The sequence below is a fragment of the Panicum virgatum genome, chromosome 8N (genome assembly GCF_016808335.1).
Source record: "Panicum virgatum strain AP13 chromosome 8N, P.virgatum_v5, whole genome shotgun sequence".
NCBI lineage: Eukaryota > Viridiplantae > Streptophyta > Magnoliopsida > Poales > Poaceae > Panicum > Panicum virgatum.
In genome coordinates this window covers 37,718,049-37,731,531 of record NC_053152.1, presented here as the reverse complement: position 1 = coordinate 37,731,531, position 13,483 = coordinate 37,718,049, and the positions used below count along the sequence as shown (strand labels likewise).

Here is a 13,483-nt window from a genome sequence, read left to right as displayed (position 1 = left end):
CAATAACCCCTATCTCTCAGGAAACTTATTCTGTAGCAGATGGTGGCTCAGTACAGTGTGGTGGCATGGTGCAGGGTCTCCAATGGTTGACACAGGGTCACTCTTTCTCCCAGGACATGAGAGTTTTAACTCTAGGATGCTTTGATATTATATTGGGTGCAGATTGGTTGGAGGACAACAGTCCTATGTGGATTCACTGGAAACACAAGAAGATGAAGTTCACTCACAAGGGCTCTAGAATTTTGCTTCGTGGCACTAAACCAGATACAGTGAGCTGCAGACATGTTAGTGCTCGAAAACTTCAAGGGTTAATCAGAAGGAAATCTGTTACTCATATGGTCCAGTTCCAAAAGAAAGTATCATCTGCACATTCAGAGTCTATTGTGGCTGCAGTTACACATTCAGAGGTTTCCCAGCATCCTCCTGAAATTCAGGCTGTTTTGGATCAGTTCCCCCAGGTGTTCACGGAGCCAACTGATTTACCTCCTACGCGTCCTTGCGATCATAGGATTGATCTATTGCCAGGGGGCCCTCCAGTTAATGCCCGTGCTTATCGGCTGCCTCCGGATCAGAAAGATGAAATAGAGAAACAACTCAAGGAGATGCTGCAGAAAGGTTTCATTCGTATGAGTTCTAGCCCTTTTGCCTCCCCGGTCCTGTCAGAAAGATGGATCGTGGCGCTTTTGCATTGACTATAGGAAGCTTAATGCTCTGACCATCAGGAACAAACATCCCATGCCAGTCGTGGAAGAATTACTGGATGAGTTGGTTGGATCTTCCAAATCAGAGTGTTCTCTGCTGATATCCATAAGACAGCCTTTCGAACTCATCAAGGTCTTTATGAGTTTGTAGTTATGCCTTTTGGTCTCACCAACGTTCCAGCCACCTTCCAAGGGTTGATGAATGAAATTTTTGCACCATTACTCAGGAAAGGAGTCCTTGTGTTTATGGATGATATTCTGAATTATACTCGAACCTTGGCTGCACATGCCTCCCTTTTAGCAGAAGTTCTCCAGATTCTGAGTGACAATAAGCTGTTTGCCAATCCATCGAAGTGTTCATTTGCTCAGAGCACTATTGAATATCTGGGACATGTTATTTCTCAGCAAGGTGTGGCCACTGACCCACAGAAGATTCAGACTGTGCAGCATTGGCCCACACCAAGTTGTGTCAAGGAAGTCAGAGGTTTTTTGGGACTCACTGGGTACTATAGGAGATTCATCAAACACTATGGCCTTCTGAGTAAACCTTTGACTTTACTGTTAAAAAAGGGGACACCATTTCTCTGGACCTCTCTTACTCAATCAGCATTTGACACTCTGAAGAATGCTTTGGTCACTACTCCTGTCCTAGCCCTGCCACAATTTGACAAATCATTCATTCTGGAAACTAATGCCAGTGATGCTATCTTGGGAGCAGTATTGATGCAGGAAGGGCACCCCATTGCTTTTCTGAGCCAAGCCTTGTGCACTCGAAATGCAGCTCTATCCACTTATGAAAAGGAGTGTTTGGCTATTCTCTTGGCTATTGATAAATGGAGATTTTACCTGCAAGCCAAACCATTTGTTATCAGAACTGACTACAAAAATCTCCTACATTTAACTGACCAAAAGATCCACACAAAGATCCAACAGAAGGCCCTCCTCAAGCTTATGGATTTGGATTATGTAATTCAGTACAAGAAAGGGATAAATAATGCAGCAGCTGATTCATTATCCAGGAAACCCATGTCTACTTTGATGGCTGTCTCTATGTGTACACCCACTTGGGTGGAGAAATTACAAGAAGGGTATGCAGAAGATGCTTATTCCACACAATTGTTGGCTGAACTCAGTCTGTCTTCTCCTAATGACAGGGGTTATCAACTACTGAATGGTGTTATTCGGTACAAGGGCAGAATTTGGGTGGGCACCAATCCCTTGGCTCAACAGCATATTTTCCAGGGCTTACATGACAGTGGAATTGGAGGCCACTCTGGATTTACTGCAACTTATCATCGAGTTAAGCAATTGTTTGCATGGCCAAAGATGAAGGATTACATTAAGCAGTATGTGCAGTCTTGTGAAGTCTGTCAACAAGCTAAGCTTGAACATATTAAGCCATCAGGTCTGTTACAACCACTGCCTATTCCAACTGAAGCCTGGTCAGTGGTGTGTTTGGATTTCATTGAAGGGTTACCTAATTCCCACAACAAAACAGTAATTCTCGTGGTGGTAGACAAGTTCTCCAAGTATGGCCATTTTATTCTCATGGCTCACCCATTCACTGCCCTACAAGTGGCTCAGCTATACCTCAGTCAGGTGTACAAATTACATGGTCTTCCCAAAGCTATTATCTCTGACAGGGATCGAGTCTTTACTAGTGTAGTATGGCAAGAACTGTTTCGTCTTTCAGAAACTAAGCTGCTAATGAGCTCCTCGTATCACCCCCAAACTGATGGGCAAACCGAGCGATTAAACCAGTGTTTAGAGACATTCTTACGATGTTTCGTCAATGCTTGTCCAAGGAAGTGGCTGGATTGGCTACCGTTGGCAGAATACTGGTACAACACGACGTATCATTCAGCATTGGGGAAGACACCCATTGAGGTATTGTATGGCAACTCCCCTCGTCACCTGGGCATTTCTGATATCTCCTCCTGTCAAACTACTGAATTGGAAGACTTGTTGACTGAATGGGAGACACTATCTAAGTTGATTCAACAGCAATTGCTTCGTGCCCAGCAACGTATGAAGAATCAGGCTGACAAGAACCGCACCGAACGTGAGTTTGCAGTAGGTGATTTGGTCTATTTAAAGCTGCAACCGTACATCCAGTCTTCTATGGCACCCCGTGGAAATCAGAAACTTGCATACCGGTTCTTCGGCCCATTCAAGATCTTGGCTCGCATTGGTTCTGTGGCTTACAAGTTGGAACTGCCTCCTCACAGCAAGATCCACCCAGTTATTCACGTCTCACAGCTCAAGAAGCATGTGCCACCTTCTGCTCAGGTCAGTTCTGATCTGAGTTCCTTCGGTTCAGATATATCTGATGCTGTCACTCCCTTGGCTATGTTGGACCGCAAGTTGATCGCTCATGCTGGCGCTGCTGCTCTGCGCGTCAAGATTCAATGGTCTGGGATGCCACCATCCCTTGCAACTTGGGAAGATGAAGCCGATTTGTGTCGCCGTTTTCCATCATCGCCGGCCTGGGGTCATGCCGGTGGCAAAGGGGGAGGGGATGTCAGGACCCCGTATCCTAATGGCGCCAAGGAGTAATCAATCTTGTATTGCTTAGTGGATCTTCTAGTGGGCTGGCCACCTCTAGGCCCATGCTATTTGGGCCAGCCGGTCGGCCTGTGACCGAGCACCATATATTGCAGGCTCTGAGGAGCGTGACGGTTATGCGTGAACAGAGAAGACAAACCTCCATCGTCTACCTCCCTGTCTCGACTCTGTTCTTCCGCAAACCCTCTGATTCTAGCCTTTCCCCTCCAAATCTCCTCTCCAGATATCTTGGATGCTAACACTGCAGTGTCATCACAGCGAGGGCCGGCGAAGGGCACGGGCGGGGCCGTGCGGCAGCGCGGGCGTGGAGGGCGTACGGGCCCTGGGGCGGCGGGGGCGGCGGATCGGCCGAGGAAGTGGGCAGGGGAATGGAAGAGGGCAAGGGGCATGGGTGGGGAGGTGGGGAACGGGGAGCGTTCCAATTAAATGATTCCTTGACGCTGGACAGACTGAGCCGGCCATTCCCAATCGATAAGAATACAACCGGCTGTAAAAAAAAGTCATTACATTAATCAATTTGTACGCATGCACGACGTAGGCGTACGTCCGTGTACCTCCGCTGTATACAGCTAGCTAGAGACATGTACACGCATCTATCTATGTATCGTCCGACATCCATCACGTACGCTCCCTCGTCGTCGTCTTGCCACCCGCTTCTGTCCGTTACGTACGTGCCGGGGCGGGCGACGTACATGAAGACATGACAAGATCGAGGAGAGCAAGCGCAGGCAACGCACGCACGTACGTAACGGCATTTGGAGTTGAGCACACGCAAGGTATAGCACGGCACCGGGGGATCGGATCTAGAAGCCCCGTATGTTCACACAATTTGCAGTAGCAGATACGGATCTTACCATTACTAATTGGAGGCTGCTCTTGAACTTTCACATGAAGCCACCTAGAATCATAGGTGGACACTCTGAAAAAATAGAGAAATCTTTTAGATTCTCACAAAAATAAAAAACATCCAGCCATCAATCCAAAAACTCTAATTATAATAACTATCGGATCTGTTATCTTTCCTAATAAATTACCCACCTCTGCCATTATGAAAATAGACTAAAATAACCCCCTAAATATGTATCTACATTACCCACCTCTGCCATTATAAAAACAATTCAAAGTAACCCTCTAATATTTGTGTAAATTATCCACATATGCCACTATAAAAATAATACAAATATCTCCTTAAATTTGTATATAAATTATCCAATTATATCATTATTATTACAAGTTAAATTAATCATTAATCTGAATCTAAATTATATAATTATAATAATATTAAAGTGCATCAATATAAAATTCTAAATTACTATTTATATATTTCTATCATTATTAATATATTATTTTTATTATTTATATAAAAATACTACCCACGATATATGTCACCATATATTCATGTATGATGAAAGAGATAAGAATACCAATTCACAAACAAATAGTTCAACTAAACATATATTGAATGCATATGGAGGTGTGATGCAAAATAAAATATATTGTGACTAGATAATGATATATATACTTTTTAGAGTATGTGTTAGAATATTTAATAAATAAAAAGGGTGTGAGATAGATAATTATAATTATTGACTTCATTCTTATATTACTTCTAATTAGCGGGAGCACGGATTGATAGACTAGTATAATCGAATTAGGGATAGCTTATTTTCCTCTTTCCTGATCCCTAGCTCCTCTCCTTTTCTTATTCTTCCTCTCCTTTGCTTCTTCCTCTGGTTTGAAAATTATTGAGGAGGCATTAGGGGGTTTCACAGGCTCATGGAAACTCCCGTACCCCACACTAGATCCACCCCCAATCACACAGGCTCAGTAGGAGTACGTACGTGGCGCGCGCACACGCACGCACGCAAGCAGTTCTGCCGTACTACTAGGCGTGCATGATCGAACATGCACCGCGATGATCGTTCCCGGCTGCAGTTCTACGTGTACACACAATCGTAGACACACACAGCACACATGGCCGGCCGGCCGGCTGCCTACCTCGTCCCTGTCGCCCGGGCGTTTTAGCCGTTTAGGGCCACCGCCGATCGATTTGTTTTATTTTGTAGGGGCAAAATAAAACAAATCCCTGCTAAACCAGCCACCCCCGGGCGTTTTAGCCGTTTAGGGCCACCGCCGATCGATTTGTTTTATTTTGTAGGGGCAAAATAAAACAAATCCCTGCTAAACCAGCCACCACCATTTTTTGACGATATCTGCACATTTGCATAAACCATGATTCGAACTGCCTATCTCAAATCTCACACAAACTCTCCTTACCACCACACTACGCAGCCACTTGTGTCTCCATGGAGTATGTTATTCTTTTATATTAAAATTAAAATTAATTTGTAGGGGCGGATGATGCCCCCACCCACCCCTACAAATGATTTTCAATTTTATTCTATAATTTTTGTTTAATTCAAAAAATAACAAAAAACACATAAAATGTGAAATTTTTAGCATAAGCCTATTGTGACCTATTGTGACCTGCCCCTACAAATAGTATTTTTAGGGGTGGTCACCCCTCACCCGCCCCTACAAATGGAGTCCATTTTTAGGGCGGGTGAGGGGGTGATCCACCCTAAAAATGCATTTTTTGAGGTGGGTCGATTGCAACATTACGCACCATTTGTAGCAATGGTGAAATTTTGAGCCGTTCCTAAAAAAATCCGAGGCATTGCTACAAATTGTTCTTTTAGTAGTGAGGAGTATGAGTATGTAGGTACCGTGCGCACGCACGCAGTTACGCCAGTACTAGTGTACTAGGCGCGCGCATGATCGAACATGCACCTTGATGGATCGATCCCGGCCGCAGTTCTACGTGTACGCACATGCGCCGTGGACATCCCTGTCGCCCGGGCGTCTATGGCCACCGCCGATCGATTTTTTTTTCACACGTACTGTTCCGGCGCCGAGGAGTGCAGAGTGAGTAGCAGGGTTACTAGAAAGAAAGAAAGGAAGAAAAAGGTGTCCTCTCGTTGGTCATCGATCAGCTAGCAGCACGATGAGGTGCAGTGCAAGTTGCAATGCAGGAACAAGCAAGAGACGCCGGGCCGGCCGGGTGTGGTGCGTGCGTGCGGGCACTGCGGCGTGGTGGGGGTTCTCCCTCCCGGGCCGCCTCAGGTCAGGTCCAACGCGGCCTGCCACGCCTAACTGCCCAAGCAAGCTAGACAAAAACAAGCAACCCTCTTTTCACGCTTTTGCCTTGGTCGTCGTCACCGCCAGGGCCATCATATCCGTGTGGGCCAACGCGCAGAGCCGCCGACGAAGAGAAAAGTGCGTGCAGATGGAACTGCAGATGAATGCGTAGCGCCGGAAAAAGCAAGCAAAAGGAAGGTAGCTACGGCATTCTGTTTATTTTGTGTCCACATACAATAGACTAGTTTGATTTGCTGACTAGGTAGGCGCATGCATGCAGTAGAGGAAGATAAGGTGGTAAAGACCGGCCGGGCCCGGGCGGCTCAAACAATACTTCCATGAAACCTGCAGCTGAGACGACAACGACGATGATAATGATGATGATGATAGCATCTACATGAACCTTTCTAAAATCTACACACTATCATCATTTAGAGAGTTGTTTGAGTAATAATTGTTTTTTTATATCTTTGTACTCTTCTATAGCTTTTCTATATCTTGTGGGTATTCTAGAGAACAATCCTCGTTCTCCGTCTTTGGCTAGTAAAAAATCCGAAATAGAGGAGGTCTATATTTACAATCCAATTTAAAAGGCTATTGGATGGTAATTTTCAACTAAAATCTCAATTTATACATATATAATAAGTCTATTGAAGATGCTTTAGGCCAGTTTAATTTGAACAGCACTACTACTTTTGTCGTAAAGCCAGCAAATAAGGCTACTACTGCTAGTAGGAGCTAATAAAGCTAGCTGATTCTTTTTCTAGAGGAGCATTCAACTAATATGGTCTAACAGAGAGACCATAACGATAGGATATGGTCCCCAAGGATGGAAAAGCTAAGCTAAACCTAGCTTTAATTTGTGGATCAGCTAGCTAGCTATACACATTACTAGTACGACGCTAAATAAAGCAGCTGCAGCACTCCACAAGTGGAAAGGATGAGGTCTCGCGGGTCGTCCATGGCAGGCGCGCGTCGTGATGATGAGCCCACTAGTGTACGTGTTCTCGCGACGAAGCAGCGGTGGGGGTCACCGTCAATAATTGGTTACGTCGTTGGTCGCCCTCGTCAAGCCGCCACTGCTACGTATACGTGCGTGTGGCACCATCCAAAGGGACCGCGCTAGCTGCCTCAGTTTCTCGATCGGAAAGCATTCACCAAGAAAACAAAACCAGGAAACAAGAAAAACACCAGGCTATAACACCAACCGGTACTAAATGATGGCATTTAGTACCGGGTGGAGATATGACCCGGTACTAAATGGCTCCGGGGGGCACTGTGTTGTATAACCGGTACTAAATTGACATTAGTACTGGCTTTAAAGCAACCAGTACTAATTGGAAGTGGACGAATGCCACTTTTTCTAGTAGTGCCCATTCGCCGCTCCCAGGTTTCATTCGCCCGCCGCTTCCGTCATTGCGTGAGGCTGCCGCCCGCTGTCCTTGCGTGAGGCCGCCGAGGTGCGCCCGAGCCGCCATGGAGTCCGGTCGAGGTGCGTGAGAATTCTTGATTTTAGTTTTCAAAGTTTGCACAAAAAGGATTGGTTTCCGTAGAATATGGTGCCCGCTGAAAAAAGTTGTAATGTGCGCTGCAATAAACTTGCGAATACCCGATGGGGGAATTCTCACTCATATCTTTTTTTTAAAAAAAAAAGAATTCTCACTCGTATCTGTACGTAATATGTTCTTAAACTAATGAATAAAGGGACAATATATTCTTAAACTAATGAATAGAAGGATAATGACTGAGAAACGAGGACCGGACAGCGAAGGGGAACGGTTAGCGCACACTTTTCTGGCTTGACAATCGGATCAATGGGCAATGGCAGCTCCGTCTCCCGTATCGCGCCGTATCTTTTTCAAGTAATTTCCAAGAGGGTGACCAAGAGGCTCGCTGTAGCTGAAGCCTTAGCTCATCGAATGTGGGTTCAAAACATCAGGGGCGATCTGTCGGTGCTAGTCCTCAGAGATTACATCCGGCTTTGGCAGGTTGTTGCTGATGTACATCTCTCGTCAGACTCGGACCGTTTCGTTTGGAGATGGCACTTACACTGCGGCCTCCGCGCTACAGGATTATGCATCAAGGCAGCACCTTCCTACCGGGCTCTAGTTGGGTGTGGAAGTATTGGGCACCCCAACGGATGAAATTCTTCACCTGGCTCGCATTGAAGGAGCGCCTCTAGACAGCCGATACGAGACGACGACATGGTCTTGATGCGCAAGATGATTGTTGGTTGTTCGACTAGGAACACGCCGAGACGGCTAACCACTTGCTTGTCAACACTTGCTTTGCTAAAGAACTTTGGTGGAGCGTGCTGTCCTGGATGAGTGGATGGACTGCTCTTGCTCTTTTCCGAAACCTATGCAGCTTCACCCTTGGTGGAATCACATCCGGCGGATGCAGGTCAAGGAAAGACGGCGAGGTTTGGACACACTTGTTATGAGCATCACCTGGGCTTTGTGGAAAGAGCGTAATGCCCGTCACTTTGATAGCCACTCCTCTAGTGTGCATGAGGTCCAAGTGCAGATCAAGGTTGACATCAAGCTCTGGATCGGTGCAGGCGCCACACGCCTTGGTTGTTTAGATGGGAGTAGTTCATATTAGAATTGACCCGTCTAGGTGTATATACTCTTTTCATTTGCAACTGTGGTGCTCTTGTCTATCAGCGTGACCTTCTTAGCTTCGCGTTGTTGCAAATTTTTTCTTTTTAATATAATAATGATGCACAATTTTTCTGCGTATTCGTGAAAAAAGAAAAAAAAAGGAAACATGGCAGGATGGCAAATGCGTCGATCTGCAGCTGCAGCTGCAATTGCATTGCGTCGCCAGCAACAACCCCGGCCGGTGGCTGCTGCGTGCAGTGCTGACCGGGCCAGGGCGCAGCTCCACGCAGATTGATGGTGAGATCTGCTGGAGAGAGGCCTTTTGCAGACAAGGTGGCATGCAGCCTGAGCCATGCTGGGAGGGTAAACCGGCAGCGGCAGTATCATTCGTGCGTGTATCTTTATCTGCATCTGCGCCGCCCGTGATGCCAGCCACCGGACATTGTCACCTCACGAAACAGAACAACTCGACCAAGAAACAGAGGAGGGATGAAGCAGCACCCCAAGATTCTAATCTTTTTTTCCCAGTACAAGTTAACCAGAACAGGACTTTGACCTCCTTCAAAAAAAAAAAAGAACAGGACTTTGACCCCGGCGGTAACTTTTTTTTACAAAACAACAGAACGGGATAAAATTGTCCTAATAAATAGTAACCACTAGTATTTTACTGTATCCGGCTGTATAAATTACTCAGGCTGATGACGAAGTTAGCTGGCGAGATCGCCGGAGCCGGGGGCTACGCGCCGTGGGCGCCGGCCTCGGCGTGGCGGGCGCGGTCACATGGCGGCGACGTGGATGGACGCGCTCTTGGGCGCCAGGCAGACGGGGCAGGCCTCCGCCCGGGGCTCGCACGCCTTGCACAGGCACAGGTGCCGGCACGGCAGCAGCAGCACCGACGCCTCGCCGCCGCCGCACGCCCGGCACGTCCACCTGCTCGCCGCGGTGGCCGACGTGGCCGCGGCGGCGGCGTCCTCGGCCTCGGCCTCGACGAGGCATCGGGACTGCGCGTCGTCCGCCGCCGCGGCAGGGGCGGCGCCGGAGGACTCGCCGAAGCCCTCCTCGGCGGCCTGCGCCGGGGCGGCTCCGGCGCCGGCGCCACGGAGGAGGAGTGCGTCGAGCGCGGCGCGGAGCCCCGCGGCGACGGCCTCGTTGCTGCGGGCCAGGCCGCACCACGCCTGGCCCTCGGCGGCCGCCTGCCGCAGCCGCTCCTCGAGCTCGGCCGCGCGCCGCCGCGCCGCGCCCAGCTCGGCCTCCCTCGCCCGCAGCGCGCGCGCCGCGCCCGCCTCGGCGGCGCGCGCCAGCGCCTGGCGCTGCCGCTCCCGCGCCTGCTCCAGCCCGGCGCGCAGCCGCTCGCACTCGGCGCGCACCAGCGCGTCCACCTCCGCGCCCTGCCGGCACAGCTCCGCCGCCAGCGCTTCCGCCACCACGGCGGCCGGCGCCGGCCGCCTGCTCGTCGACGCCGTCGCGGACTCCGCCATCCGGCTCGCGAACGCCGCCGCCGCCGAGGGAGAGTGACGCGCCACGACCGCCCTCTGCGTCCCCGGGATCGGCAGCAGCGCCGCCGCCGACGAGGACGCCACGTACTGGTCGAGCGCATCCTCCCTCCCGCGCTTCCGCGACGGCACCGCCACCCCGCCGCCGTTGCACGTCAGCTCGCTCTGCGCGCCGCTGACCACGCCGGCGGCGCAGTTGTACTGGTACGCCTTGTTGCCCGCGGCGGCGGCTGGCGGCAGTGGCAGGAGCGCGCCACCGTAGTCCCTGAGCGCTAGCATCTGGTCCTCGGCCAATCCGCCGCCGCCGCCGCAGAGCGGCAGGCACCCGGTGAGGCCGCCCCCGAACCGCGCCTGCACGGCCATGCCACAAGTCTTCTCCTGGAGAGCGAGAGCAATGGAGAGACAGGGAAGACAAGCAAGAGGAGACGATGGTGAGGCTACAACTACACGAGGGGTGGGTATATAGAGCTCGAGGAGGCGACGCCACGTGGAGACTAGCCCGCCGATCAATCCGGTGGTCACCGCAAAAAATGGCGCGCGCGCGCCTGCCGCAACGGCCGCGACAAAGCCCAGCCGTGGTGGGCCCCGCCCACGCCTCCGCATCCCTGGATGGGTCGTACTCACTCGTACTGTCCACAGTCTACTAGTACCCGGTGTGGATGCCAAACCAAATTATTTGAGATCTAATCAAACTTGGTTCGTATTTATATCTCATGTTATTTAAATCGATCTAGCTAAGGGTTGAACTTGACCGTATCCCAATGTCTACGAAAAGCATCTTTGTATATTTGAAAATGCGTTGCTGAGTTTGGTGATGGTGTCCGGTGACGGCCAGCAGTTCTGACCATGAGGAGAATATCTAACTCCAAAAACTTCAAATGAATATAAAAGAACAGCTAGCTGGTACTCAAGTATTCAACTCGATCAGGTAGATCTACGCGCCTGCAAAATATTCAATAATTAGCTAGGTCATCCATGGAAGCCACCAGCGGCAGCGTCGGATGCTCTTGAAAGACTCTTCTGGACACATGGGTTTGTTTTATCGTGCGAATTTAGCTGTACTATTTTTTTAGTAGGTGTGGTGTGATCTCCACTCCACATGATGCATCGATCAGCTTGGGCCTGCCAAAGGCATGTGATGTGCGTACGTTCTGCGGTGGTGGCTAGCCTAGCCAAGCCAAGCAAGGCCAACCAAAACCAAAACGCGTGATTCGTCAGAGCGGGCGGCAGATCTTATCCTGCTAAACAAATCCGGCTCGCAATGATAATGCTGCGTTGATTCCTTAAAAATGCGTAGAGATACATCTGTGGGGCGGGGTACTCCACTGGTGGAGCTACCTCGTGCAATTGTTTAGCCCATGTTGGACTTGGACCAGTCAAACTACAGTGGATAGGTTTTTTTTTTTGCCTTAAATGATAAGACAGGCTCTTCTGGTCCCATAGTTATTAATAGCGACATCGTTGGATTAGTGGAGTTCGTAGATTGCTAATTTAGTTTGTTCGTCAAAAATATTGCAAAACTACAAATTCAAAAGGTTGCATCCCAAATTATATACTCTATATATTAAGCATGTCCAAGTGTCACACGCGAACTACAAATTTAAATAATATGATAAAACTGTACATCCAAAGATGCGCGCATTGTACCCCAAAACAACAGTTTAGAAATTTCTAAAATTGACACCTAAATCATGAGCATTTCAAGATTTAACATGCCAACCCACATGTCAATGACTCTGATTGACCCTACATATCATTATGATAGGAGTGTCAAATCATGAAAGACTCACGAATTGGATTACAAATATATATATCAAAATCTCTCATTTATTACATCGATGTGTATGTATCACAAATTGTAAAGTTTACTTCAGATAAACTTATACTCTTATTATATGTTGCAATAGATTGTTTTATAATACATTGCATACCAAAATTATGTTGCTTTGTAATACGGCTTCCTCAATATGTTGTTTGATGCATGATACAATGCAATGCCCACATGTTAAATTTGTAGTTTCACGATACAATTTCTTAAACATATAGTTTTTTATGATTTCAATAATGCGTATGTAGTTTGCGAAATCTATTGATCACTGTAACAAACATGGCCCCCAAATTAGGCCATTTCGAGTGATTTTGGTGATTGAGTGACAACGCAATCAATGGGACTAGCGTGTTTGTCAAGTGTATCTCATCAGGTCCCAAGAATGAAGTAAAAAGCCCTAACAAAGCAAAACACGAAGAAAGAACTCAAAGAAACGGTAAATTGGACGAGTTCTGCAAAACACAGTGGGCTCGAATAAACCGACGACCCTAGAGTCGGACTATCCGAGCAAAGCAGCCGGATGATCCGACGGTATAAATGTTGCGTCGGACAAAGGCTCGGATCATTCTTCAGAGAGCCTGTTTTCAAGGTTGGAAAATTACCTTCAGGGTCGGATATCCGACGTGGTGAATTCAGAGCGTCGGACAATTGGGAAGTAGCAATAATCAAGTGCCGTTGGTTGGAATTCAAATGTGACCATGGCACCGGATGATCCGACGTACTCTTCAGAAAGCGTCGGACTAAGTGGTCGGACAAATGACGTCAGCAGAACGTTTAAATCTCAACGGCTATGGTGGAGAACGCAGTGGGGTCAGATGATCCGACGCCCTTGGTCAGACACCGTCGGATGATCCGACGCCTACGCAGAAAAAGGCTAACGGCTACCCAACAGCTAATCTGAGTTGGTGGCCTATATAAGCGGCTCTCCCCGGCCATTTTGGAGTTGCTGGAGTTCAGGAGCATCACTCCCACACCCAAGAACATCTCCAAGCCATCCAAGAGCTTAGTGTTCATATCTTTAGTCCTTAGCACACTTTGAGAGTGTTGTGTAAAGGTTAGCTCTTTAGTGAGTGAGATTGCAAGGTGTTGTACCTTGTGAGCTGGTTCTAGAGTGAACCACAAGAAGATCTCGGTGAGCCAGCCTCCTTGGAGTCT

General features: G+C 48.5%; 1 protein-coding gene across 1 annotated transcript; it reads right to left on the bottom strand.

Moving 5' to 3' along the window:
- Positions 1 to 9,484: 9,484 nt before the first annotated feature.
- LOC120684439 (probable BOI-related E3 ubiquitin-protein ligase 3) lies at positions 9,485 to 10,921 on the bottom strand. Its single transcript, XM_039966301.1, has one exon. The coding sequence runs from the start codon at positions 10,861 to 10,863 to the stop codon at positions 9,784 to 9,786; it is 1,080 nt and encodes a 359-aa protein (XP_039822235.1). The 5' UTR covers positions 10,864 to 10,921; the 3' UTR covers positions 9,485 to 9,783.
- Between the last annotated feature and the right edge of the window lie 2,562 nt (positions 10,922 to 13,483).

Bases quoted from the DNA above. Each gene is read 5' to 3' on its own strand.
- LOC120684439 (XM_039966301.1), bottom strand. From the start codon at position 10,863: ATGGCCGTGCAGGCGCGGTTCGGGGGCGGCCTCACCGGGTGCCTGCCG.